At 47.6% G+C, this 26383-nt stretch overlaps 2 protein-coding genes across 6 annotated transcripts in view; one reads left to right on the top strand and one right to left on the bottom strand.

Annotated features, from left to right (window-relative positions):
* Positions 1-280: 280 nt before the first annotated feature.
* Positions 281-4836, bottom strand: FAAP24 (FA core complex associated protein 24). 3 transcript variants are annotated; one of them, XM_033225612.1, is made up of 5 exons: positions 4709-4811; positions 4072-4190; positions 3807-3943; positions 3159-3311; positions 281-904 (listed from the first exon to the last, which is right to left on the bottom strand). In XM_033225612.1, exons 2-5 carry the CDS (start codon positions 4175-4177, stop codon positions 653-655), a joined length of 648 nt encoding a protein of 215 aa, XP_033081503.1. In that variant the 5' UTR covers positions 4178-4190; positions 4709-4811; the 3' UTR covers positions 281-652. The 3 variants fall into 3 exon arrangements, with proteins under 3 accessions (XP_033081503.1, XP_033081504.1, XP_033081505.1); XM_033225613.1 differs by having other exon boundaries at positions 354-904; positions 3807-3885; positions 4709-4836; XM_033225614.1 differs by lacking the exons at positions 3807-3943; positions 4072-4190 and having other exon boundaries at positions 354-904; positions 4709-4795.
* Positions 4837-5024: 188 nt separating this feature from the next.
* CEP89 (centrosomal protein 89) overlaps positions 5025-26383 on the top strand; it is a 99957-nt gene continuing 78598 nt past the window's right edge. For 2 of the 3 annotated variants that reach the window (XM_033225609.1, XM_033225611.1), the window contains exons 1-4: positions 5025-5219; positions 11395-11501; positions 18864-19022; positions 25474-25660. In XM_033225609.1, coding sequence (XP_033081500.1) covers positions 5181-5219; positions 11395-11501; positions 18864-19022; positions 25474-25660 — 492 coding nt within the window. In that variant the 5' untranslated portion in view covers positions 5025-5180. The remainder of the gene's footprint in view (positions 5220-11394; positions 11502-18863; positions 19023-25473; positions 25661-26383) is intronic. The other variant, XM_033225610.1, reaches the window with a different exon arrangement.

Raw genomic sequence — 26383 nt, 5'->3', positions numbered from 1 at the left:
TCTTGCTCTGTCGCCCAGGCTGGAGTGCAGCAGCGCGATCTCGACTCACTGCAAGCTCCGCCTCCCGGGTTCACGCCATTCTCCAGCCTCAGCCTCCCAAGTAGCTGGGACTACAGGTGCCCGCCATCACGCCCGGCTAATTTTTTTGTGTTTCTTAGTAGTGACGGGGTTTCACCATGTTAGCCAGCATGGTCTCCATCTCCTGACCTCGTGATCCGCCCACCTCGGCCTCCCAAAGTGCTGGGACTACAGGCGTGAGCCACCGCGCCCGGCCTCTTTTTTTTTTTCTTTTAGGGTCTCACTTTGGCGCCCAGGCTGGAATGCAGTGGTAGGATCTCGGCTCACTGCAACCTCCGCCTCCCGGGTTCAAGTGATTCCCGTGCCTCGGCCTCCCAAGTAGCTGGGATTACAGGCGCCTGTCACCATGCCTGGCTAATTTTGTCTATTTTTAGTAGAGACAGGTTTCTCCATGTTGGCCAGGCTGCTCTTGAACTCCTGACCTCAGGTGATCTGCTGGCTTCAGCCTCCCAAAGTGCTGAGATTACAGGCAAGAGCCACCGTGCCCGGCCCATTCTCTTGCTTTTTAAAGCTGAAAACAAGATCCTGGTGTTTGTGGTCTCTGGAGAAGACACTGTGGCCCTGAGGCCAACCATCACCTGGGCTGTGTGAAGAAGGCATGGATCTGCTTTGCCACTGCTTGTCCGACCACCTGCTCCAGTTCCCCAATGGAAGCATTACTCAGTTGCTGGATGCTTGGAAACTTCTGGAGGAGAAGGAGAGCTTTAACTTTTCCAACTCCTGGGATCTGCTGCACGGTTCGAAGGAGCGATGGCTCAGACAGCAGCAGGGCCCGTTTCTTCCTGAGAAGAGGGTTCTTACTGGGCTCTTTGGTTTGCTCTTGAACCTGAACCGCAAATGAAAGGAACAGCACATGAGCGCCCTCTGGAGGACTGGCCGTTTTCTTAAAATTTGTTTTGTGGAAACACCGTTTTTCCATTTGGTTCAGCTTCACTTAAGGGAACAAATGTTTTCATATACCATGAATATAATTTCTCAGACATCAGTGAAATTATTGAAAGGTGAGCCACACAAAGGAGTAAGATATTAATAATTTACAAAAACGTACGTTTTCAGAATGTTTAGAAAAACACACTGAGAAATTCAAACGCTTTCTGATGGTCCATTAAGAAACATTTCAATTGTGCAGGATTAAATGATGGCTACACCTAAACTAGACCTACTTCACGCAGGTCCTGCAGGAAGCCTGCCTCAAAGGAGAAACCTGGTCTGCAGTTAGTGGTGGTTATACTAAGGCAGACAATAGCATTATATCAAGGAAAGTTAGGAACAGTGATGCAAGGGATTTGGTAGAGAGGGATCTGTGAACCATTTGTGGCTGCCTGCATCTCCAATGTGGCTCTCAACTCTAGCTCCACATCAGAGGGGGAGATTTAAAAACAACACACACATAACAAAGAAAACAAAAGTGAAAGAAACAAAAACACAACACACACACACACACACACACAGAGCTGATGTTCCCCATGCTGGGATTAGAGTCGTAAGCCACTAAACTGATTTTAAAAATAAGTGTTGGTGGCCGGGCTCAGTGGCTCATGCCTATAATCCCAGCACTTTGGGAGGCCGAGGCGGGCGCATCACCTGAGGTCGGGAGTTTGAGACCAGCCTGACCAACATGGAGAAACCCCATCTCTACTAAAAATACAAATTAGCTGGACATGGTGGCAGGCGCCTATAATTCCAGCTACTTGGGAGGCTGAGGCAGGAGAATCACTTGAACTCAGGAGGTGGAGGTTGCAGTGAGCCGAGATTGCATCACTGCACTCCAGCCTGGGCAACAAGAGTGAAACTCCATCTCCAAACAAAAAAAAAAAAGTGTTGGTTGGGTGCTGTGGCCCAGCACTTTGGGAGGCCGAGGCAGGCAGATTACCTGAGGTCAGGAGTTTGAGACCAGCCACGGCCAACATGGTGAAACTCTTGTCTCTACTAAAAATACAAAAATTAGCCAGGCATGGTAGTGGGTGTCTGTAATCCCAGCTACTAGGGAGGCTGAGGCAGGAGAATCGCTTGAACCCAGGAGGCAAAGGTTGCAGTGAGCCAAGATTACACCACTGTACTCCAGCCTGAATGACAGAGCAAGACCCTATCTTAAAAAACAAACAAACAAAAAACTAGCCAGGTGTGGTGGCTCATACCTGTAATCCCAGCACTTTGGGAGGCCAAGGTGGGCAGATCACAGGGTCAGGAGTTTGAGACCAGCCTGGCCAACATAGTGAAACCCTGTCTCTACTAAAAATACAAAAATTAGCCAGGTGTGGTGGCACGTGCCTGTAGTCCCAATTACTCGGGATGCTGAGGCAGAAGAATGGCTTGAACCCAGGAGGCAGAGGTTGCAGTGAGCCAAGATTGTGCCACTGCACTCTGGCCTGCGGGATAGAGCGAGACTGCGTCTCAAAAACAACAACAACAACAACAACAACAAACTTGCACAAGGTGCTGATGCTTAACAAAAACACAGGATGAGATAAACAGCTTCTAGTTGACATTTTCTTTCTTTTTTTTTTTTTTGAGACAGTTTCGCTCTCGTTGCTCAGGCGGGAGTGCAATGGTACGATCTCCACTCACGGTAACCTCCGCCTCTTGGGTTCAGGTGATTCTCCTGCCTCAGCCTCCCGAGTAGCTGGGATTACAGGTGCTCGCCACCACACCCAGCTAATTTTTGTATTTTTAGTAGAGATGGGGTTTTGCCATGTTGGCCAGGCTGGTCTCGAACTCCTGGTTTCAAGTGATCCACCCGCCTCGGCCTCCCAAAGTGCTGGGACTACAAGCGTGAGCCACCACACCTGGCCTCTAGTTGACATTTTCACCAGCGAAAGGGCAGGATAATGACTGATAGAGTCATCACACCCTGAGAATCTAAAATCAGGTGTCCAACTTGTATACTTTATGATACACTTGCCTACAGTGGGTGACAAGCTGAGCTGGCTGCTGGGGCAACTTCCATATTTAAATTCTTCAAAGAGACTTTATAAACCAACTCAGAGTATGACATAGATTGGATTGATGGTTGCTTCTGGAGGGCAGCTGACTGTCCATGAGGACAGGACTACCATGAAGGTGTAGGAATCGGTACTCACCAACTGGATAATGAGGCAGGATGCTTCCATCTGGCTGGCCACTGGAAGCAGCACCATTCCAAGGTCCAGCACAGTAAACTTCTGTAGGGCTGGGAAGTATTGTTCACTCATCCGGGTTTTTTCAACGACTACAATTCCTTGAAGATTATTGGACTTGAAAGGAAAAAAAGACAGTAAATCATTTTGCAACCAAATTACTTTTCAGGTTAAGAATGCTATCACTTCGTGCCTGGCCTGGCCAATGATTTTAAATAAGGGATGGAGGGAAGGTTGGGGTGAGACAAATCGATGTTTAATTTCAGTTTCTTTAATACAATACTTACATTTCTTTTTTTGTTTTTGTTTTTTATTTTTTGAGATGGAGTCTCACTCTTGTCACTCAGGCTAGAGTGCAGTGGTGTGATCTCGGCTCACTACAGTCTCTGCCTCCCAGGCTCAAGCAATTCTCTTGTCTCAGCCTCCCGAGTAGCTGGGATTATAGGCATGCACCACCATACTCAGCTAATTTTTGTATTTTTAGTAGAGACAGGGTTTCGCCATGTTGGCCAGGCTGGTCTCCAACTCCTGACCTCAGGTGATCCACCTGCCCTGGCCTCCCAAAGTGCTGGGATTACAAGCGTGAGCCATGGCACCCGGCCTAATACTTACATTTCTAACCCGAACAAGCCTCTTTCTGTAGCCATTTCCTGCCACCAAATCAGCTTCGGTGACATAAAGAACGCAGCATCTGTTCGACAGATAAAAGTCTGGTGTCAAGCCATCCTCGAAAATGAGCTTAATTTTCCCTTAAAATACAGAGAAGAAAATGAGTTCCATGAACTTTGGATGAAAAGATGGCAATAATAGGCAGTTTTTTTTTTTTTTTTTAAATATGTTAGGGGAGGAAAGGGCTGGGAGAGGGCAGCCCACCGACCTTGCATCTCCTGCGCCAGCTGTGACCCGCGCCATTTCTCATTGGCCACAATATGCCCCAAAGGCACGTGCACGGGGCCCGTATCATCATGGGGGTTCTTTTCCATGGATGGTCTCCACCTAAGGAGGGAAAAGTCAGGCGGCACTTGAGCAGACTCTCCCGCACATGGCCCTGCATTCCACTGCAAGCCAGGGGCCTCTGGGGCAGGATCCCCTCCTGAAGATTGAATTATTTGTCAAAAAACTGTCAAATAAGATTCCCTTTTAAATTACTAATAAGAAAACACAAAGGCCTGAACGAAGGCCAGGGTGGCTGGAGAGGGGGTGTTGTGGGGGTGGAGGTGCTAATGGCATTGGGTTCCAATAATGGCAGGCGCACGATCAGATTCAACTTTTAAAAGAATCCTGGGCTGGGCACAGTAGCTCACGTCTGTAATCCCAACAACGGGGGAGGCTGAGGCGGGAGGATCGCTTGAGCCCAGGTGTTCGAGACCCGCCTGGGCAATACAGCGAGATCCCGTTTGCCAATTATTTGTGGCGAAATAAATTCTCTAAGAACCAGGAGATTCCTGTCCTGGTGTCCGCGTCCTTCATTTTCATCACGTGCCTAGCCCCTGATACCCCAGGTGGATCCGCACCGTGGCTCCTCAGTCCAGTCCTAGGCCCGAACACAGCCGGCAGGAACCCCACGGTCCCGGTGTAGAGATCACGTTACTGGCGGCCGTGCCACTTCCGGGTTCAAGCCCTCGGTGCTCGCCCAGTCCTTTATCCAGCCCGCCCTGCGCCTCCCGCAGCGTCGGATAGGCTGTGGCGTCAGAAATGGACGTCTAATCTGACCAATAAGAGAACGGATAGGGCGGACGAGTCCGCCCTGGCGGGGATTTGAACGGGAATCCATTAGTTGCCAAGAACGACCGGTGTGGAAGTAACCTTAGCTCTGATTGGTCGAGGTCCGAGCTGAGCCAATGGCCGACGTGGTTGCTGCAAAGTCCATTGCGAAGAGAAAGCTTGAGGGGCTGGGCCTGCGGCGAGCTTTAGGGAGTGGTTCCTGGCTGTGGAGAGATCTGCTGATGAGTCCAGCCCCCGGCCCGGTCTCCTCGAGCTGCAAGGATGCTCCTGGGGTTTCGGAGAGGCCGCAGGAGCCAGTTCGTAAGTAGATGCTCGCCTGCCGCACGCGGAGCTCTGTGGGGCCGGGGTTAGGGGTAAAGGGTTGGGGCGGGTTGGGGTTTGGCCTGAGATCCAGTCAAGGCGGTGGCACAAGAGAAAATGGTTTTCAGTTTAAGAAGCCTTGATTTTTCGTGTTCTAAACTTTTTTTTTTTTCTTTTAAGAAACAGGGTCTCAGGCCGGGCGCGGTGGCTCAAGCCTGTAATTCCAGCACTTTGGGAGGCCGAGACGGGCGGATCACGAGGTCAGGAGATCGAGACCATCCTGGCTAACACCGTGAAACCCCGTCTCTGCTAAAAAAATACAAAAAATTAGCCGGGCGAGATGGCGGGCGCCTGTAGTTCCAGCTACTCGGGAGGCTGAGGCGAGAGAATGGCGTAAACCCGGGAGGCGAAGCTTGCAGTGAGCTGAGATCCGGCCACTGCACTCCAGCCTGGGCGACAGAGCGAGACTCCGTCTCAACAAAAAAAAAAAAAAGAAAAAAGAAACAGGGTCTCGCAGTTTTGCGATCATAGCTCACTGCATCCTGGAACTCCTGGGCTCAAGCGATCTTCCCACCTCAGCCTCCCGAGTAGCTGAGACTACAGGCACGCGCCACCACTCCTGGCTAATTGTTCAATATTTTTGTGGAGACAGGGATCTTGCTATGTTCCCAGGGTGGTCTTGAACTCCTCAACCTCCCAAAGAGTTGGTATCACAGGCGTGAGCCACTATGCCCGGCCTTAACAATCTTCTGCCCCAGGGTCGGCCACAGTTGGAGAGGAGCACCCTGCCTCACCTGTTGAATTCGTCCCCGTGCCCTGAGTTAACGCCTGGCCGACGTGCACCTGCTGCACTGCTGGATATCGTGATCCTTCATTCTTCCCTCTGCCACCCACCATGTACATCCCATTAGCAAGTCCCATCCGATCTACCGACGACATACATCTGCCAGCTGTTCCTATCTCCACCCACACCCCGGCCTCCAGCATCTACCTGGACTGCTGCGGCAGACCCCCACTGGTTTCTCTGCTTCCACTCTCGCCCTTCCCCTAGGTCAATTCTCCACATAGCAGCCAAGAGGATTCTTGTATTTACTTATTATTTAATTTAGTTTTAGAGACAGGGTCTTGTCCTGATGCCCAGGCTGGAGTGCAGTGGCACGATCTTAGCTCACTGTGGCTTCAACCTCCTGGTCTCAAGTGGTCCTCCTGCCTCAGCCTCCTGAGTAGCTGGGACTACAGGTGTGTACCACCACACCTAGCTACTTTTTATTTATTTTATTTTTTGCCTCACGCGTTGCCAAGTCTCAATGCCTGGCTAATTTAAAAAATTATTTTGTAGAGGCCAGGCGAGGTGGCTTTTGCTTGTAATCCAGCACTTTGGGAGGCTGAGGCGGGCGGATCATTTGAGGTCAGGAGTTCAAGATCAGCCTGGCCAACATGGTGAAACCCTGTCTCTACTAAAAATACAAAAATTAGCCGGCGTGGTGGTGGGCGCCTCTAATCCCAGCTACTCGGGAAGTTGAGGTGGGAGAATCGCTTAAACCCAAGAGGCAGAGGTTGCAGTGAGCCAAAATTGTGCCACTGCACTCCAGCCGGGGCGACAAAGTGAGACTCTGTCTCAAAAAAACATTAAAAAAATATATATTTTTTGTAGAGATGGAATCTGGCTATGCTGCCCAGGCTGGTCTTAAACCTTGGCTCAAGCAATCCTCTCACCTTTGCCTCCAGAGGGTTGAGATTACAGGTGTGAGCCACTGCACCTGGCCTGAGTTTTTATTTAAAGCCGCAAACATTAATGAGTTCCTGCTGTGTGCTGATACCCACAACTGATTGACAGCTTATGGCCACATGGTCTGTAGGACAGACAAGCCCCCTAAATAATTCTGTACACAATGGTAAAACAAGAACTGCTGTTGACGTGTGTATCAGAAGGGCAGCAATGTCAGCCTGGAGAGTTGACCTGGGCTTGGCAGGGAGTAAGAAAAGAATTCTGGGTGCAGAAGACAGCAGATGCCAAGGCCTGAAGAAGAATGAATTTGCTGTTTAGGAAGTGGAAGCCCACGCTGAGTGCTGCACAGGGACTCTGCCCAGGAAGAGGAGGGGAAGCAAGAAATGAATTTGGGTCGTTGTGATGGCAGTGGCTGCTGCCATCACGCTGTGTGGCTGGGGCTGCACACTTCATGGAGCCGGTGGAAGCTCCGCCCCTTGTGAGTTGGGACGGGAGCCGCAAACCGCTGCTGCAGACCCAGGCCTCTTGCTCTACGGAGCAGGCAGGAGCCCCACCCTCCTGGGCAGGGCTACAGCCACCCAAACTGCAGCTGTGGATCCGAGGCTCTGCGCTCTTGCGGGAGCCGGGAACAGGCAGAATCTGCCCTTGCAGGTGCAGCTGCAGCCGCTCAGGCAGGAGCCGGGGACAAGCGCGAGCCCTGCGCCTTCCAAGTTGGCGGGGTGGGAGCTCCCAGGTGTGGCTGTGGCTGCTCTTCCCAGGCCCAGGACTAGGGCGTCTCTGCGGCCTGCACCATAGGGCACCCTAAGACAACCCCCCTCACTCCCCATCCCTGCAGCTTGAGGGCTGTCTGCTCCCACTGCCTGGCCTCTCTCCAGTCCCGGCAACAGGCAACCGCTGTAATCTTGGAGAGGGGGTTGGAGCCAAGCCCTGGGGCCATGAATGGCAGCAGAAGGAAGGGGGCGGGGTCCCCAGTAAGGCCCCACCCTCAGGCCAGGGACGGCCTGAAGGCTGGGGGCTGGGCCGCCAGTCCCTCTGACCAGAGTGGAAACTCGCGGAGCCTCTTCTGGGCCTGCCCATGGTCCAATCAGCACGTACTTCCTCCCCTCTGAGGTCCATAAAGACCCTGGGCTCAGCCAGAGTGGTGCAAGGAACGCCAGAGGACGAGGAGGGTAGAGAGACGAGGGGACAGGATGACCAGCTGCAGACGATGGGGTGGCTGGCTGCAGAGAGGAGTACCTTCTCCGCCAAGAGCTACAGAGACCACCTGCCAGCAGAGAGGAGCTACTCTCTGTTGAGAGCTGCAGAGACCTGCAGAGACGTTGGAATGACTTGCCTGTGGAGAAGAGCCGCCAGGGCCTCCTCTCTGCTGAGAGCTGAACACGTGAGCTCATGGGACAACCTGCCTCCAGAGAGGAGCTACCTACTCCTCTGAGCTCTTCTAACAGTAAATAAAACTCTTCTTCACCCATCACTTGTCTGAGTACCTCATTCTTCCTGGACGCAGGACAAGAACTCAGGCAAAGGCACTGTGGCCACAGAGGTTCCAACCAGAAAAATCGACAGGCCAAAAATCCCTTAACAGTTGGTAGGAACCAACCTATGTCAGCTGATACGCCATGCTGGACATTTGCCTGCCATGGAGAGAGTGGTGCTGCCCGTGAGGGTTTTTATGCTGGGTAGAGACAGGATGGATGAGGGGACCATAGTTAGGAAATGATTGTGATGGTATGAGACATGTTTTAGTGTGCAATGGAGGATTCACTCTTTCAAAAAGAAAAAATTTTATGCAGCCTTTTTGGAGGACCTGCTGGACGCCAGCCCTTGGGATTCAAAGGTTAAGAAAACCTTTTCTGGCCAGGTGCAGTGGTTCACACCTGTAATCCCAGCACTTTGGGAAGCTGAGGCAGGTGGGTTGCCTGAGGTCAGGATTTTGAGACCACCCTGGCCAACATGGTAAAACCCTATCTCTACTAAAATACAAAAATTAGCTAGGCATAGTGGCACATGCCGGTAGTCTTAGCTACATGGGAGGCTGAGGCATGAGAATAGCTTGAACCTGGGAGGTGGAGGTTGCAGTGAGCCGAGATGGTGCCACTGCACTCCAGCCTGGGCAACAGACAAGACTGTCTACAAAACAAGCAAACAAACAAAAATCCTTTCTTGTCGTGCAGCAGATAATGGAAGGGGGTGGGTAGGAAACATGGAAACTGTGGAATCACTTGACAGATGCAGGGTGGCAGGCGCCACTCAGAGGTAAACAGTGGGGATATTGGGTAGGGACTGCTTGGAGCTTCTGCTCTGGTGGGTGGCTGTGCAAGTTGGGGGTGGGGGCTGTAGGAGATGACTGGAAGGTCTGCCCTCCCCTCACTCCTGAAAGATGCCCCCACGCTGTGCCACCCTTCCCAGCCTTGTGTCTCATGCTGACCACTACCTAACATTCCTGGGGCCACTGTCAGTGGGTGCTCCTCACTAGGCCCCAGTATCTCCTCCATCTGCTCTGAAAGCCCTTCCCATGGAAATTGTCCCCATCATCGGGGACAGGGAATTACAAAGGAGCATGAAGACTCTTGTCAAAATGATAGATATATTTATTGTCTTTTTTTCTTTTTCAGAAGTTACCCTATTAATTATCTTTTTAAAATAAATATTTGTAGAGGCAGGGCCTCACTCACAACAGCCTCACTGTTGCTCAGGCTGCAGTGCAGTGACACGATCATAGCTCACTGCAGCCTTGACCTCTTGGGCTCAAGTGATCCTTGAGTCTTAGCCTCTTGAGTACCTGGGATTGCAGGCATGCACCAGCATGCTCAGATAATTTATTTTCTTTTAATTTTTGCTATGGATAAGGTTTTGCTATGTTGCCCAGGCTGATCTTGAACTCCTGGGCACAAGCAATCCTCCTGCCTCAGCCTCCCAGGATCAGTTTAGCCTAGGAGTTCAAGACCAACTTGGGCAACATAGTGAGACCCCCATCTCTGCAGAAAATTTTAAAAATTAGCCAGTCAGGCTGGGTCCCCAGCCCCACCCTCACAGATGCCTCTGTATTCCAGCAAAACAGAGAACCAACTGTGCGTATGATTTCCAGAGCACTGCGACCAATGTCTTGCTTCATTCCTTTGTTCATGCTATTCCCTCTTCCTGGAATGCTGGTCCATCACATTTCCAAATGTGGGACCAATGGGCATCTTTGAAAGCCCAGTCTAAATGCCTGCGTGATTTTCTAGAAGGAAGCATTTGAAGTTCCCAGGCTGGCCCCAGACCTGGAGGAATCTTCCCTCCCTGCCCACCCCAGCACTTTGTGCTAATTACTGGTTTCAAACAGAAGACAATAAATAGTGTTTTTATCCCACATCTCATTGAGGCTCTTTTTTTCCCTTTTTTTTTTTTCATTTTTAGTGAGAGAGCCTTTCTCTCGGCGCATTCCATAATTCTGTGTTCTGTAATAACTATTTGGGTGTTTTTCCTCTCTACTCACCACCTTGGGGATGAAGACAAGGTTTCTTCATTGCTGTCATGGTGTTCTGCCTCTAGTAGGTGTGAATGAATGGCTCGTGCCAAGAAAATGATTGGACTAGACCCAGAAACGTCTCAGAGACTCCCAGTTATGGTTACCTAAAGCAGGTTCTCTGATTTTCATTGTGTATAGGAGCTACTTTTCATTATTCTCATCTTGGAGATAAGCTACCTAAAAGCTTATATTAAGCCCCTGTGAGGTGTGAGGCAATGTGCTCAATGCTAGAGTTCCAGGATTGATAAAGATAAGAGAGTCAGCCAGGTACAGAGCTCGCACCTGTAATCCCAACACTTTGGGAGGCTGAGGTGGGAGGATCACTTGGTGCCAGAAGTTTGAGACCAGCCTGGGCAATGTAGTGAGATCCTGTCTCTACAAAAATACACAAATTACCTAGGCATGGTGGTGAACATCTGTAGTCCCATCTACTCGCGTGGCTGAAGTGGGAGGATTGCTTGAGCCAGGAGTTTGAGGCTGCGGTGAGACATGATTGTACCACTGCATTCCACTCTGGGCAACAGAGCAAGCCCCCATCTCAAAAACAAAACAAAGCAAAAAAAAAGATAAGGAAGTCACTTGTTTCTCAGGAAGTTGCCCTGCTCTGCAGGGGGAGCCACATGAGACATCACTGGGGGGAGTGCTGTGGGACACGTGGAAGGGCTAGAGGGTGACTCTTGGGGACAGCCAGGGAAGCTCTGAGGAGGGAAGGACAAGAGGGCCCCACAATGAGCAGCTGTCATGATGCTCCTCAGCTGTGTGCACTTGTCTGGCCTGATGGGGACTGGGGATGGCAGGGGCAGAATGGGCTTCTGATGGGTTTGGATCCATGGGTGGCCAGTGCAGGTGTCCCCTTGCAGGCCTAGGGGGAGTGGTGACAAGACTCAAGTGATCCAGTGACCCAACCCAGTGACTTCTGTTGGATTTCATTTGTGCAGAAACACATCATCCATGGCCTTTTACCTGCAGCCAGCATTGCTCCGAAGGCAGCAGTGCCACGTACACCTCCTCCCCGCAGCCCCAACCCATCTCCAGAGAGACCAAGGTGAGTATCAAATGAGCAGGCACTGAGGTCACCCCTGTGCTCAGCCCCCAAGTACTGGATCCTGGAACTGCTCAAACTGCCCAGAAAAGTACAAGTAGAGTAGTTAGAATCATGTCCTTCAAAATGTTTACCACAATTCCTAATGATGCATTTAATATGGTGTCTCTGAGGATAATGGACTGACTTGAGGTCTGTCCCTTTCAGGTGCATGAACTTCTCACATTTTGTGATTGAATGTGATGAATATTTTTAAAAAAATATAAAGCATTAAAGCCCAAGTATTCAGGTTAACAGGGAATTTTGAATTATACATAAAATTTTCTTTTCTTTTCTTTTTTTTTCCCTTCAAGATGGAGTCTTTCTCTGTTGCCCAGGCTGGAGTGCAGTGGTGTAATTTTGGCTCACTGCAACCTCCACCTCCCAGGTTCAAGCAATCCTTCTGCCTCAGCCTCCAGAGGAGCTGGGATTACAGGCACATGCCACCACGCCCAGCTAATTTTTGTATTTTTAGTAGAGATGGGGCTTCACCATGTTGGCCAGGCTGGTCTCAAACTCCTGACCTCTTAATCCGCCTGCCTCGGCCTCTGAAAGTGCTGGGATTACAGGCATCAACCACCACGTCCAGCCAATTTTCTTTTTTTTTTTTAATTAATTAATTTTTTTTTTCAAGGCAGGATCTTGCTCTGTTGCCCAGGCTGGAGTGCAGTGGTGCAATCATGGCTCACTGTAGCCTCCGTCTCCCAGGCTCAATCAGTCCTCCCATCTCAGCCTCCTGGGTAGCTGGGACTACAGGCACGTACCACCATGCTCAGCTAATTTTTCTATTTTTTTGCAGAGCTAGGCTTTTGCCATGTTGGCCTGGCTGAACTCCTGGGCTCAAGTGATCCACCTGCCTCTGCCTTCCAAAGTGCTGGGATTACAGACATGAGCCGCTATGCCTGACTAAAACAAAAAGTGTTTTTTTTTTTAGACATGGTCTCATTCTGTTGCCCAGGCTGGAGTGCATTGGTGCGAACGTGGCTCACTGCAGCCTCAACCCCCTAGCATCAAGCGATCCTCCTGTCTCAGCCTCCTGAGTAGCTGGGACTACAGGTGCATGCCATCATGACTGGCTAATTTTTTTAATTTTCTGCAGAGATGGGGGTCTCACTATGTTGCCCAAGTTGGTCTTGAACTTCTAGGCTAAACTGATCCTGGGAGGCTGAGGCAGGAGGATTGCTTGTGCCTAGGAGTTCAAGATCAGCCTGGGCAACATAGCAAAACCTTATCCATAGCAAAAATTAAAATAAATTATCTGAGCATGCTGGTGCATGCCTGCAATCCCAGGTACTCAGGAGGCTAAGGCTCGAGGATCACTTGAGCCCAAGAGGTCAAGGCTGCAGTGAGCTATGATCGTGTCACTACACTGCAGCCTGAGCAACAGTGAGGCTGTTGTGAGTGAGGCCCTGCCTCTACAAATATTTATTTTAAAAAGATAATTAATAAGGTAACTTCTGAAAAAGAAAAAAGACAATAAATATATCTATCATTTTGACAAGAGTCCTCATGCTCCTTTGTAATTCCTTCCCCCTGCCCCTCTCTGCCACCTTTCATGCCCCTGTTCATCCCCAGGCAACCTCTCATCTCCTTTCTTGCACTATGGATTAGTTTGTATTTTCTAGAATTTTATATAAGTGGAATTACATAAAATACACTGCCTTCTTTCACTCAGCATGATTATTCTGATTCATGCATGTTCTGAAAGTCAATAATTCATCCTTTTCCTTCCTGAGGAGTATTTCATTATATGAATATGCCACAGTTTGTTTATCCATTTGCCTGTTGATGGATATTTGGTTTGTTTCTGAGTTTTGGTTACTAGAATAAGGCTGCTGTAAACATTTACACACTGGCTGGGTGTGGTGGCTCACACCTATAATCCCAGCAATTTGGGAGGCTAAGACTGGCGGATCACCTGAGCTCAGGAGTTTGAGACCAGCCTGGTCAACACGGTGAAAACCCATCTCCACTTAAAATACAAAAATCAGCTGGATGTGGTGGTGCACTCCTGTAGTCCCAGCTACTGGGGAGGCTGAGGCACAAGAATTGCCTGAACCCAGAGGCAGAGGTTGCAGTGAGCCAAGATCACACCACTGCACTCCAGCCTGGGCAACAAAGTGAGACTCATATCTCAAAAAATATATATATATATATACACAAATGTTTGGATATGTACTTTCATTTCTCTTGGGTAAATATCTATAGCTGGGCCTTATACTAGGTGGGTATTTAATTTATTAAGAAACTGTCAAACTATTTTCCAAGGTCATTGTCCCATTTATGTTCCCACCAACAGTATATGAGTCCAATTGCTTCATATTCTCACCAACACTTGGTTTGGTCAGTGTGTGTGTGTGTGTGTGTGTATGTGTTTGTGTGCATGTGTGTGAGTGCGTGTGTGTGTATGTGTGTGCGTGTGGTCTTTTATAACTTGGACAGTCAGTGGTTAGTTTTCATCCACATTGACTGTAGGTTTTTGAAAGTGGTGACAGGTGCATAGGTAACCAATGTATAGAGCTTGTTTGATCAATCTTCATCTCATTACGCTTTCTGGACAGTGGTACACAGATAGGGTGGGGATATTCCTTACTCCTTTGTCTGAGACAGCTATATCAGATATAGCTTTGTTGAGCCCGGCATCAACGCAACATCTGGAGTTCCTAGCTCTTTCATGAGAAATGTCCAGATCTCTTTGTGTATGCCAGGGGCAGTGTCTTAAAGCACACTCCATAGATGTGCTTGTGAGTGTTGATAGTGTACTTTCGGTCACAACCTTGTTGATGACAGAACAATCCTTCTTGTTGCTCTCCTTTGTGGAAGCCATTCTCATAGGCCCAGTTTAGAATAAAAAAGAACAAGGGGTTGTCTTGGTTGGTTTTTAAAATTTTGGACATTTAATGAGTGTGTCCTAGTATTTCATTGTTTTTTTGTTTTTGTTTTTTGGCTTTTGAGATGGAGTCTGTTATTTTTGAGACAGAGTCTCACTCTGTCACCCAGGCTGGAGTGTAGTGGAATGTCCTCAGCTCACTGCAACCTCCGCCTCCCGGATTCAAGCGATTCTCGTGCCTCAGCCTCCTGAGTAGCTGGGATTACAGGCACATACCACCACACCCGGCTAATTTTTGTATTTTTAGTAGAGATGGGGTTTCGCCATGTTGGCCAGGCTGATCTCAAACTCCTGACCTCAAGTGATCCACCTGCCTTGGCCTCCCAAAGTGCTGGGATTATAGGCATGAGCTGCCACGCCCGGCCTTATTTTGCATTTCTCTAATGGCTAATGGTATTGAGCATTTTTTTCATGTGCTTATTTGTCATCTTTATATCTTTTTTAGTGAAGCATCTGTTCACATCTTTTGCCCATTTACAAGAATTGGGCATTCCTTGTTAGTCACAAGTCCTGTTGCAGATCTAAGAACCATCTTGGGAAGGCTGTTGGACTCAGGAACATGTTCAGTTGGAGGCAATAACATTTTTCATCCAGGAGATGTAAGCAGAGACCTGGGTGAAGATTGTGGGCTTCCTGGAGACATCACAGCCCCGACTTGTTTTCCATTATTGCATTCTGAGGGTTCATTATATAGTATCAACACAAGTCTTTTATCAAATGTGATTTGCAAGTCTTTTCTCTCTATCTGTGGCTTGTCTTTTCATTCTCTTAAACATTGCCTTTCAAAGAGCAGAAGTTATTAATTTTTATGAAGTCCAGCTTACAATTTTTTCTTTTATGGATCATGCTTTCAGTGTCTCATATTGAAGAAATATTTACCTAACCCAAGGTCACAAAGGTTTTCTCTTATATTTTCTTCTAGAAGTGTTATGGTTTTATGCTTTACAGTTAGGTCTGTAATCCATTTAGAGTTAATTTTTGTAAATGGTGTGTATTAGTCCGTTCTCACACTGCTCTAAAGATACTACCCGAGATGGGGTAATTTATAAGCAAAGGAGATTTAATTGACTCACAGTTCTGCATGGCTGGGGAGTCCTCAGGAAACTTACAATCATGGCGAAAAGGGAAGTAGGCACGTCTTACATGGCGGCAGGTGAGAGACAGCGAGCTTGTGAGAGCTCAGAAGAAACTACCATTTGTAAAACCATCGGCTTTTGTGAGAGTTCACTCACTATCACGAGAACAGGATGGGGGAAACTGCCCCCATAATCCAATCACTTTCCTTCTTAAACATGTGGGAATTACAATTTGAGAGGAGATTTGGGTAAGGGCACAGAGCCAAACCATATCAGTGTGTAAGGTATTTTTTTTTTTTTTTTTTTTTTTTTGCATATGGAGATTTGGTTTTTCCAGCACCGTTTGATGATGAGGCTATTATTTATTGCTGTGTAACAATTGCACAAAAATGTAGTAATTTAAAACAAAACAGCAGCCGGGCGTGGTGGCTCACGCCTGTAATCCCAACACTTTGGGAGCCTGAGGCAGGAGGATTACTTGAACCCAGGAGTTCCAGACCAGCCTGGAGAACATAGCAACACCCCATCTCTACAAAAAATATAAAAATTAGCCAGGTGTGGTGGCGTGTGCCTGTAGTCCCAGCTGTTCAAGAGACTGAGGTGGGAGGATCACTGGAGCCCAGGAGGTTGAGGCTATACTGAGCTGTGACTCCGCCACTGCACTCCAACCAGGGCAACAGTGATATCGTCTCAAAAACCCCAAAACCAAAATATAAAAAACAGTGGTTTTTATCCCACATCTGATTGATGCTCTTAAAAATTTTGTTTTTCCATCTCCATTTCATTTTGGTTATTTTTGGTTGTTTTTGCCTTTAATTTTACTGATCTTCTGCAATATATAATCTGTTAATCCCGTCCTGTATACTTTCTATCTCTGATGTTGTCATTTTGATCTCATGAAGTGTGGATCTTTTTATAATTGTGCATGTCTCTACTTGGCTTTTTGATTATATGAAATACAGCTGTAATAACGATCTGAATGTGCTTTGCTGCCAGTTCTAACATATGTGTTCAATTCTTAGTGGGTTTCCGTTGATGGCTGTCTTCCTTACAGGTCATGGTTTGCTGTCTCTTTGCATGCCTGCTTATCTAAGTGGATAGAAGATCTTGTGAATTTTACCTTGAGTGCTGGATCATTTTGTATTCCTTAAAATGTCTTGACCTTTGTTTGGGGATGCAGTTCAATTTCTTGGAAACATATCTTTTGGATCTTTTTTTTTTTTTTGAGACAGAGTCTTGCTCTGTCGCCAGGCTGGAGTGTGGTGGTGCGATCTTGGCTCACTGCAACCTCCGCCTCCTGGGTTCAAGCAGTTCTCCTGCCTTAGCCTCCTGAGTAGCTGGGACTATAGGCCCCACCACCATGCCCAACTAATTTTTGTATTTTTAGTAGAAAACAGGGTTTCACCATGTTGGCCAGGATGGTCTTGATCTCTTGACCTTGTGATCCGCCCACCTCAGCCTCTCAAAGTGCTGCGATTACAGACGTGAGCCACCACACCTGGCCGGGTCTTTCTTATATGATTTGTTAGGTGGGACATGGAGCAGTGCTCAGCCAGGGCTAATTATTCCCCAGTACCGCGGCCAGACCTTTCTGAGTGCTGCACCCAGCGTCTTGTGAATGATAGGTTTCTCCAGTCTGCCTGGTGGAAGCAGCTGCCATCCTGGGCTGTGTATAAGCACCTGGCTCTGCTCCTCTGATCCTTGTGAGTGGTTCTTCCTCCACTGTCGGGTAATTTCCTCACACTTGTGTGCTGCGCCATATCCCGCTGAAACTGGGGTACCTTCTGCAGATCTCCTCGTTCTCTCTGTGCAGTTCTCTCCTGTCCAACACTCTATCCTACACATTCTCTCAGCTCCATCTCTACAATTCGAGGAGTCTGCCTGGCTCCATGCATTCCTCCTCCCTGTGCTGTGACCTGGAAATTTTCCTAGGCAGCAAACTGGGACAGTGGTCTTTTGTTTTGTTTTACTTTTTTTTTTTTTTGAGATGGAGTCTCGCTCTGTTGCCCAGGCTGGAGTGCAGTGGTGCAATCTCAGCTCACAGCAACCTCCGCCTCCCAGGTTCAACTGATTCTCCTGCCTCAGCCTCCTGAGTAGCTGGGATTACATGTGTGTGCCATCACACCTGGCTAATTTTTTTGTTTTTCCAGTAGAGATGAAGTTTCACCGTGTTAGCCAGGCTGGTCTTGATCTCCTGACCTCATGATCCACCCACCTCATCCTCCCAAAGTGCTGGGATTATAGGCATAAGCCACTGCACCTGGCCTTGTTTTACTTTTTTGGACAGGAGGATAAATCTGTTTACTCTAACTTTCCTGTAATATATTCCTGAGTAATTTGTATTTTTAAAGTCAGTCCCCTTCTAAATCTTTTAGTCTTTCTATATCTCATTTTCTTTTTCCATTCTGATCTTCCATTCTAGTAAGAAAACTTGGCCTGGTGCAGTGGCTCACGCCTGTAATCCCAGCACTTTGGGAGGCCGAGACGGGCGGATTACGAGGTCAGGAGATCGAAACCATCCTGACTAACAGGGTGAAACCCTGTCTCTACTAAAAATACAAAAAAATTAGCCAGGCGCGGTGGCGGGTGCCTGTAGTCCCAGCTACACAGGAGGCTGAGGCAGGAGAACGGCGTGAACCCAGGAGGCAGAGCTTGCAGTGAGTGGAGATCGCGCCACCGCACTCCAGCCTGGGTGACAGAGCGAGACTCCGTCTCAAAAAAAAAAAGAAAACTACTTGAATGCAGGCTTTTGTGTCTGCCAGGATTAGAGGCCCTGTTCTACCTCCTATTGGCTAGGAAATCTTTTTTTTTTTTTTTTTTTTTTTTTGAGACAGAGTCTCACTCTGTTGCCCAGGTTAGAGTGCAATGGTGTGATCTTGGCTCACTGCAACCTCCGCTTCCCGGGTTCAAGCGATTCTCCTGCCTCAGCCTCCCAAGTAGCTGGGATTATAGGTGCCCACCACTACACCTGACTAATTTTTTGGGTATTTTTAGTAGAGACGGGGTTTCACCATGTTAGTCAGGCTGGTCTCAAACTCCTGACCTCAGGTGATCCACCCGCCTCAGCCTCCCAAAGTGCTGGGATTACAGGCGTGAGCCACCACACCCAGCCTTGGCTAGGAAATACTTACAAGTCATTTAATTTCTATGGAAAATAGGATGACAATAATATGTAGTCATACAGTTGGGTGAGAATCAAATGAGATTGTCTGATGGCCCACAGTAGACGACGGGGGCAGAGTAAATGCTCAGTCGACATCGTCCAGCAAAAGGTAAGCCTCGATCAATTCGTGTATCTTGTTCAGCCTTCACCTGGAATGTTCACATCTCACCGTCTCCATGGGATGTTTTTGTCCGCAGATCTGCTCTGGCAGCAGCCATTCTGGCGACAACATTGACTGGGCGGACGGTTGCCATTCCTCAGCCTCGCCAGAGATCCCGGTCTGAGAGCGACGTGAGCAGTGTTGAACATGACAGCTTCATCGAGCCCTATGCCACCACCTCAGAGCTGAGGCCTCGGTGGGTACCAGATCGCCGCCTCTGCTTCCTCTCCGGGTGGAAGAGGGGCAGCTCAGCCTGGTCTCTACATGTGTGTGTGTATGAGTACGTGTGTGTGCATGTGTACCTGTGTGGGTGCGTGGGTGCTTGTGCACATATTTATGACTAGAGGCTTAGTCGTTGGGTTTTCATCACCAGTGTCAAATGGACACTGTCCAGCGACTGTCCAGTGACCTAATTGCTCTGGGATCTGGATTTCCTCCATAGTGGATCTTGTTAGATTTTGACTTGTATGGGTCCTAGCCATTTTCACAGCGGCACAGAGCTAATGAATTCCTTGCTGCTTCCAGCCCTTAGTAAGTTTCTTTGTGCGGCAACCTGAACGGTGAGAGTGGTCCCTCCTCACCTCTCACGTGTGTCTCTGGACAGTCACACTAATTTGACCTTCCTGGCAGCTGCAGTTTAGCCTTTTTTCTTCATCATCTTTCCCTTTGTTGTTTCTCCTGGGTTTGAGCTGACACAGGGCTAGGGGGTCAGGAAGGTCTCCTCCTGAGGAGGAGAGAGTCGAGGGGAGAGCTTAGGACGTACAGGAATCATCTTGGAATAGCTCAAGTGCTGGGGATGATCTTTGTGGGGCTGGGATGAGCTTTCCAGACACAGACGAGGGAGTGTGACACAGGCGGCAGTGTAAGGAGGATGTTTGGGATGTGAGATGGGGCTGGAGGACTGGGCAGGGTTCAGGCTGGGGGTGCCTTTAGTGTCCTGTTTAGAGGGTGGGTGTCTGCCCTAGGAATGGTAGGAAGACACTGGAGGTCTCTAAGGGCGCATGGGGCAGGGATGAGAGTAGGGATCCATGATCACATTTGCCCTTTTTTTTTTTTTTTGAGACAGTTTCACTCTTACTGCCTAGGCTGGAATGCAATGGCGCGATCTCGGCTCACTGCAACCTCCGCCTCTCAGGTTCAAGGGATTCTCCTGCCTCTGCCTCCTGAGTAGCTGGGATTACAGGCATGCACCACCACACCCAGCTAATTTTTGTATTTTTAGTAGAGATGGGGTTTCTCCATGTTGGTCAGGCTGGTCTCGAACTCCCACCTTCAAGTGATCTGCCCACCTCGGCCTCCCAAAGCACTGGGATTACAGACGTGAGCCACTGCGCCCGGCCACATTTCCCTTTTTAATTGTCATGTATATTCAACTTTGTGTTGAGTTGGCTCTTTTTTTGAGATACCAGTCTCGCTCTGTTGCCCAGGGTGGAGTGCAGTGTCCTGATCTCGGCTCACTGCAACCTTTGTCTCCTGGGTTCAAGCGATTCTCCTGCCTCAGCCTCCAGAGTAGCTGGGACTACAGGTGCATGCCACCACACCTGGCTAATTTTTGTATTTTTAGTAGAGACAGAGTTTCACTGTGTTGGCCAGGCTGGTCTTGAACTCCTGGCCTCAAGCGATATGTCCACCTTGGCCTCCCAAAGTGCTGGGATTACAAGCGTGAGCCACTGTGCCCGGCCTGTGTTGGCTTTTTTGATTTTGTATTTTGTATGTAGTAAATACCCATTTTTAAATTTGTATTTTCTGTAATAATTCTAAATTTAGTAAGACACTTTCTACCATGGTATTATATAAATACTTAATGTATTTCCTTCTAGGGCTTGTTTTTATTTTTGTTTTGACCAAAAGTATCGCCATCATTTTGAGATATTTGAATTTAACTTTTTTTTTCCTAGTAAGAATTATACTTTGGCTGAATAAAAACTAAAGATGAGTAAATGGCTCTAAAATTCAGTGGAAAAAAATAAGCATGTAAGACCATCAGAGGAGATGGTCTGACACACAGGAATGCTGGATTAGCCCTGTTGTATTTTATTTTGTTTTTGGGGGGATTTTTTTGTTTTCTTTCTTTTTTTTTTTTTTTTTTTTGAGGCAGAGTCTGGCTCTGTCGCCCAGGCTGGAGTGCAGTGGCGCGATCTCGGCTCACTGCAAGCTCCGCCTCCCGGGTTCACGCCATTCTCCTGCCTCAGCCTCCTGAGTAGCTGGGACTACAGGCGCCCGCCACCGCGCCCGGCTATTTTTTGTATTTTTGGTAGAGACGGGGTTTCACCATGGTCTCGATCTCCTGACCTTGTGATCCGCCCGCCTCGGCCTCCCAAAGTGCTGGGATTACATCTTTTTTTTTTTTTGACACAGGATCTCACTCTGTTGCACAGGATGGAGTGCAATGGCGCAATCATGGCTCACTGCAACCTCCTCCTCCTGGGCTCAAGTGATCCTCCTGCCTCAGCCTCCCAAGAAGTTGGTACCACAGATGCGTGCTATCATGCCGGGCTAATTTTTTTTTTTTTTGAGACACAGTCTTACTCTGTCGCCCAGGGTGAAGTGCCATGGCCTGATCTCAGCTCACTGCAACCTTTGCCTCCTGGGTTCTAGCAATTCTCCTGCCTCAGCCTCCAGAGTAGCTGGGACTACAGGTACACGCCACCATACCTGGCTAATTTTTATATTTTTAGTAAAGACAGGGTTTCACCATGTTGGCCAGGCTGGTCTTGAACTCCCAACCTCAAGCAATCTGCCCATCTTGGCTTCCCAAAATGCTGGGATTACAGGTGTGAGCCACTGTGCCCAGCACAGGCTAATTTTTACTTTTTTTTGTAGAGACAAGGTTTCCTGATGTTGCCAGGCTCGTCTTCAACTTCTGGCTTCAAGAAATCCTCTCTCCTTGGCCTCCCAAAATGCTGGGATTATAGGTGTGAGCCACGCTCACGCACGCACATACGCTCAATTTCAAGAACTGTTTCCGATTAAATCTGCAACCCTCCCCATCTCTGACTTTTCCATCAACGTAGGTAAATGTACCCTTGCCAAACCCCAAAAACAAGAGACTAAAAAGCAACCCAGTCAGAGCCCAGCAATTGTATTTTAACCACGAACACCCCAACAGCTACCCCTCAATTGATGCAATAAAAAGCCATTGTGTCCGACCCTGTCATATTTTAAAACGTATAGATAAAGTAGCAAGAACAGTATAGGACTAGTTGAGTGATACAGAGGTGCCCAGGAATGCCCTGAGGTGAACCTAGTGTTTCTACAAGCATACTGAATCTTTAATAAAGTCTGTCCCACAGCTCAAAGGGGAAGGAAAGGATTCGGTGCTATATTGATTAGCAATATTAGAAATCAGCTTTGAGCCTTGCCTAACTCATACACCAAAATAAATTCCTAATGAATGAAGGATTATACTGTATAGATACACAAATAAGACTTTAGAATAAGTCTTTAATAAGACTTTAGAATTAGAATTTAGAAGGTAAAAAATCCTTTTTAATCACTTCTATGTTTAAGAAATTTATAAAACCAAAATAATATTAATAGAACAGAAAAAACATTTATAGTAAAAGCAAAGTCAGGATTTTAATTTTAGTAGATTAATTTTAGTAATTTCAAATTGGAATGGAAGCCAACTGTGGTGGTTCATACCTGTAATCCCAGCACTTTGAGAGGCTGAGGTGGGAGGACTGCTTAAGATCAGGAGTTCGAGACCAGCCTGGGCAATAAAGTGAGACACTCATCTCTACAAAAAATACAAAAATCATCCTGGCATGGTGTTGCTTACCTGTAGTCCCAGCTCTTGGGAGGCTGAGGCAGGAGGATCACTTGAGCCCAGGAGGTCAAAGTTGCAGTGAGCTATGATCTTGTCATTTCACTCCAGCCTGGATGACAGAGTGAGACCCTGTCTCAAACACACACACACACACACACACACACACACACACACAAACAAAAAAATGAAAAAAACAAATTGGAATGAACATACCAGAAATAAAATAGACAAAGGACCTGAACACAAGCATATGGAAAAACATTCAGTCTCAGTAACAAATGCAAATTTAGACAGTGGGTTTTAAGTTGTTTTGGCAAGTTTTAGAAAATTATTACTAGTGTATTTGTAGCTTGGAGAAATGATTTTGTACAGTATGTATGTAGACACAAAATGTTCACACCATTTGACTCAAGAATTTTTTTTTTTTTTTTTTTTTTTTTTTTTGAGACGGAGTCTCCCTCTGTCACCCAGGCTGGAGTGCAGTGGCCGGATTTCAGCTCACTGCAAGCTCCGCCTCCCGGGTTCACGCCATTCTCCTGCCTCAGCCTCCCGAGTAGCTGGGACTACAGGTGCCCGCCACCGCGCCCGGCTAGTTTTTTGTATTTTTTAGTAGAGATAGGGTTTCACCATGTTAGCCAGGATGGTCTGGATCTCCTGACCTCATGATCTGCCCGTCTCGGCCTCTCAAAGTGCTGGGATTACAGGCTTGAGCCACCGTGCCCGGCCGACTCAAGAATTTACTGTATGGGCTGGGCATGGTGGCTCAAGCCTGTAATCCCAGCACTTTTTGAGGCCGAGGCAGGCGGATCACTTGAGGTCGGGAGTTCAAGACCAGTCTGGCCAATGTGGTGAAACCCTATCTCTACTAAAAATAACAAAAATTAGCAAGGCATGGTGGCAGGTGCCTGTAGACCCAGCTACTTGGGAGGCTGAGGCAGGAGAATCACTTGAACCTGGGAGGCGGAGGTGGCAGTGCACTGAGATCACACCACCACACTCCAGCCTGGGTGACACAGCAAGACTTCATCTCAGAAAAAGAAAAAAAAAAAGAATTTACTCTATGGAGGTTTGTTTTATAGGAGTAATCCTAAATAGGGTAGAAGTTATCTGCACACAGATGTTTATTACAGGGTTATCTACAGCAATGGAAAGTGAAGGAAAAAAACCCACCTAAGCAAGGAAAATGGATAGTTAAGCTGGCATATCTACTGGATTCTTACCTTTTAAAATGTTGACTTAAAAACTTACTAATAGCTTGGGGACAGTGGATCATACCTGTAATCCCAACACTTTGGGAGGTTGAGGTAGGTGGATCGCTTCAGCTCTGGAGTCTGAGACTAGTCTGGGCAACATGGCGAAACCGCTTCTCTACTAAAAGTACAAACAAACAAACAGGCAAAAAATTAGCTGAGTATGGTGGAGTACATCTGTAGTCCCAGCTACTCGGGAGGCTTAGGTGGGAGGATCACTTGAGCTGGGGAGGTGGATGCTGCAGTGAGCCGAGATTGCACCTCAGCATTCCAGCCTGTGTGGCAGAATGATACCCTGTCTCAATTAAAAACAACAACAGGGCCGGGCGTGGTGGCTCAAGCCTGTAATCCCAGCACTTTGGGAGGCCGAGACGGGCGGATCACGAGGTCAGGAGATCGAGACCATCCTGGCTAACACGGTGAAACCCCGTCTCTACTAAAAAATGCAAAAAACTAGCCGGGCGAGGTGGTGGACGCCTGTAGTCCCAGCTACTCGGGAGGCTGAGGCAGGAGAATGGCGTAAACCCAGGAGGCGGAGCTTGCAGTGAGCTGAGATCCAGCCACTGCACTCCAGCCTGGGCGACAGAGCGAGACTCCGTCTCAAAAAAAAAAAAAAAAAAACAACAACAAAAAAAACTTATTAATTAGCAGGCCAGTGCCAGGCACAGTGACTCATGCCTGTAATCCCAGCACTTTGGGAGGCTGAGGTGGGCGGATCATTTGAGGTCAGGAGTTCGAGACCATCCTGGCCAAAATGGTGAAACCCCATCTCTACTAAAAATAGAAAAATTAGCCATGCGTGGTGGCAAGTGCCTATAATCCCAGCTACTCAGGAGGCTGAGGCAGGAGAATCGCTTGAACCCGGGAGGCTGAAGTTGGAGTAAGCCAAATATTGCGCTACTGTACTCCATCCTGTGTGACAGACTGAGACTACATCTCAAAATAATAATAACAATAACTGGGTGACAGAGTGAGACTCCATCTCAAAATAATAATAATAATAATAATAGAGTGAGACTCCATCTCAAAATAATAATAATAATAATAACAACAACAACTACAACAACAACAGGCTGGGCTCAGTGGCTCATGCCTGTAATGCTAGCACTTTAGAAGGTTGAGGCGGGCGGATCCCTTGAGCCAAGGAGTTCGAGAGCAGCCTGGACAACATGGTGAAACCCTGTCTCTACAAAAAATACAAAAATTAGCTGGGCATGGTTAGTCCCAGCTGTTGGGAGGCTGAGGTTGGAGAATCACCTGAGTCCAGGGAGGCTGAGGCTGCAGTGAACCATCTTTGCACCACTGCACTCCAGCCTGGGAGACAGAGTGAGACCCTATCTCAAAAAACAGACAGACAAACAAAAACAAAACAAAACAAAAAAACCCTTTTTCATAACAAGGCGAATTGTATATGTATACAGTAACTCTAAAAACAGAAATTAGAAGGATATGCTGAGTGTACAAAGAGATGGGACAGTGGAAAATTTAATCTTTTAGCTTCTATGTACTTTGTACTATCACACATTTATGGTAAGGACTTGGAGGCAGTGCGTGTAATACATGATATATATCAATGTCGACTGCTAAATGACTTTTTGTTTGTTTTCCTCATGAATGTTCTAACACAGTCCAAATTGGCAGAGTGAGATGGGAAGAAGATCTTCTTTACCATCCTTTGAAACACTGGGCTATGGGGAAGAAGAGGACATTGAAACTCAGCTGTCATCCAGCTGCAAGGAACTGGGGGATGTCAGTGCCCAGGAGGACAAAGGAGGCCACGGTGATGACCTGTACGCTGTGCCACACAGAAATCAGGTGTTTTCTATGTTCCCGATTTTCTTCTTGACATTCACCCTGACATTAACTTTTGGTAAATTAGTGCATTGCTAAGGATTTCTTCTCTCTGTTCTGCATTTGATAGCATTTACTTTGGGGCTTATTTTTTAAACGTGTCCAGCCTCATTTCTATTTGGTTAGATTAAAACATAAACTTCTTTCCTTTATCTTGCAAAAACAAAGATGAACATCTTCATATTCTTAATGTGGACTTCCATTCAAAGCTTAGCAATCTTATTCTTTTTTTTTGACCTTGGAAGCTGAATTTCCTATCACTTTTATGATATCATTTTGCACACTGCACCCTTTCTTTAAATTCGTGCATGACGGGGAAGATCGTCATGCGTCTCTCAATGGGAGCTGACGTGCTTTGAGTGCTTACTATGAGCGCTCCCCTGTTTCTAACTCCTGTGTGCATTTATCTTAGCTGACCCCCACTGACTCGGTGAGGAATTCCCTTCATTGCCCTGTCACACATCAGGGAACTGCACACAGAGAGATTCAAGGAAACATACTTCTCCACTGCCAGCTGCTCTGCGAATCCCAATTTTTAAACTGCTTCCCAGGGTTTTGGAAACTACATAATAATATTTCCTTAATGGCAAGATATAGCACATATCCCTTTTTCCTTTATCTTTTTCTTTCTTTCTTTTCTTTTTCTTTTTTGAGACAGAGTCTTCTTGCCCTGTCCCCCAGGCTGGA

This window comes from Trachypithecus francoisi, unplaced genomic scaffold, assembly GCF_009764315.1.
Source record: "Trachypithecus francoisi isolate TF-2019V2 unplaced genomic scaffold, Tfra_2.0 Lachesis_group12, whole genome shotgun sequence".
Taxonomy (NCBI): Eukaryota; Metazoa; Chordata; class Mammalia; order Primates; family Cercopithecidae; genus Trachypithecus; species Trachypithecus francoisi.
This window is presented reverse-complemented; position numbering and strand designations above follow the sequence as displayed.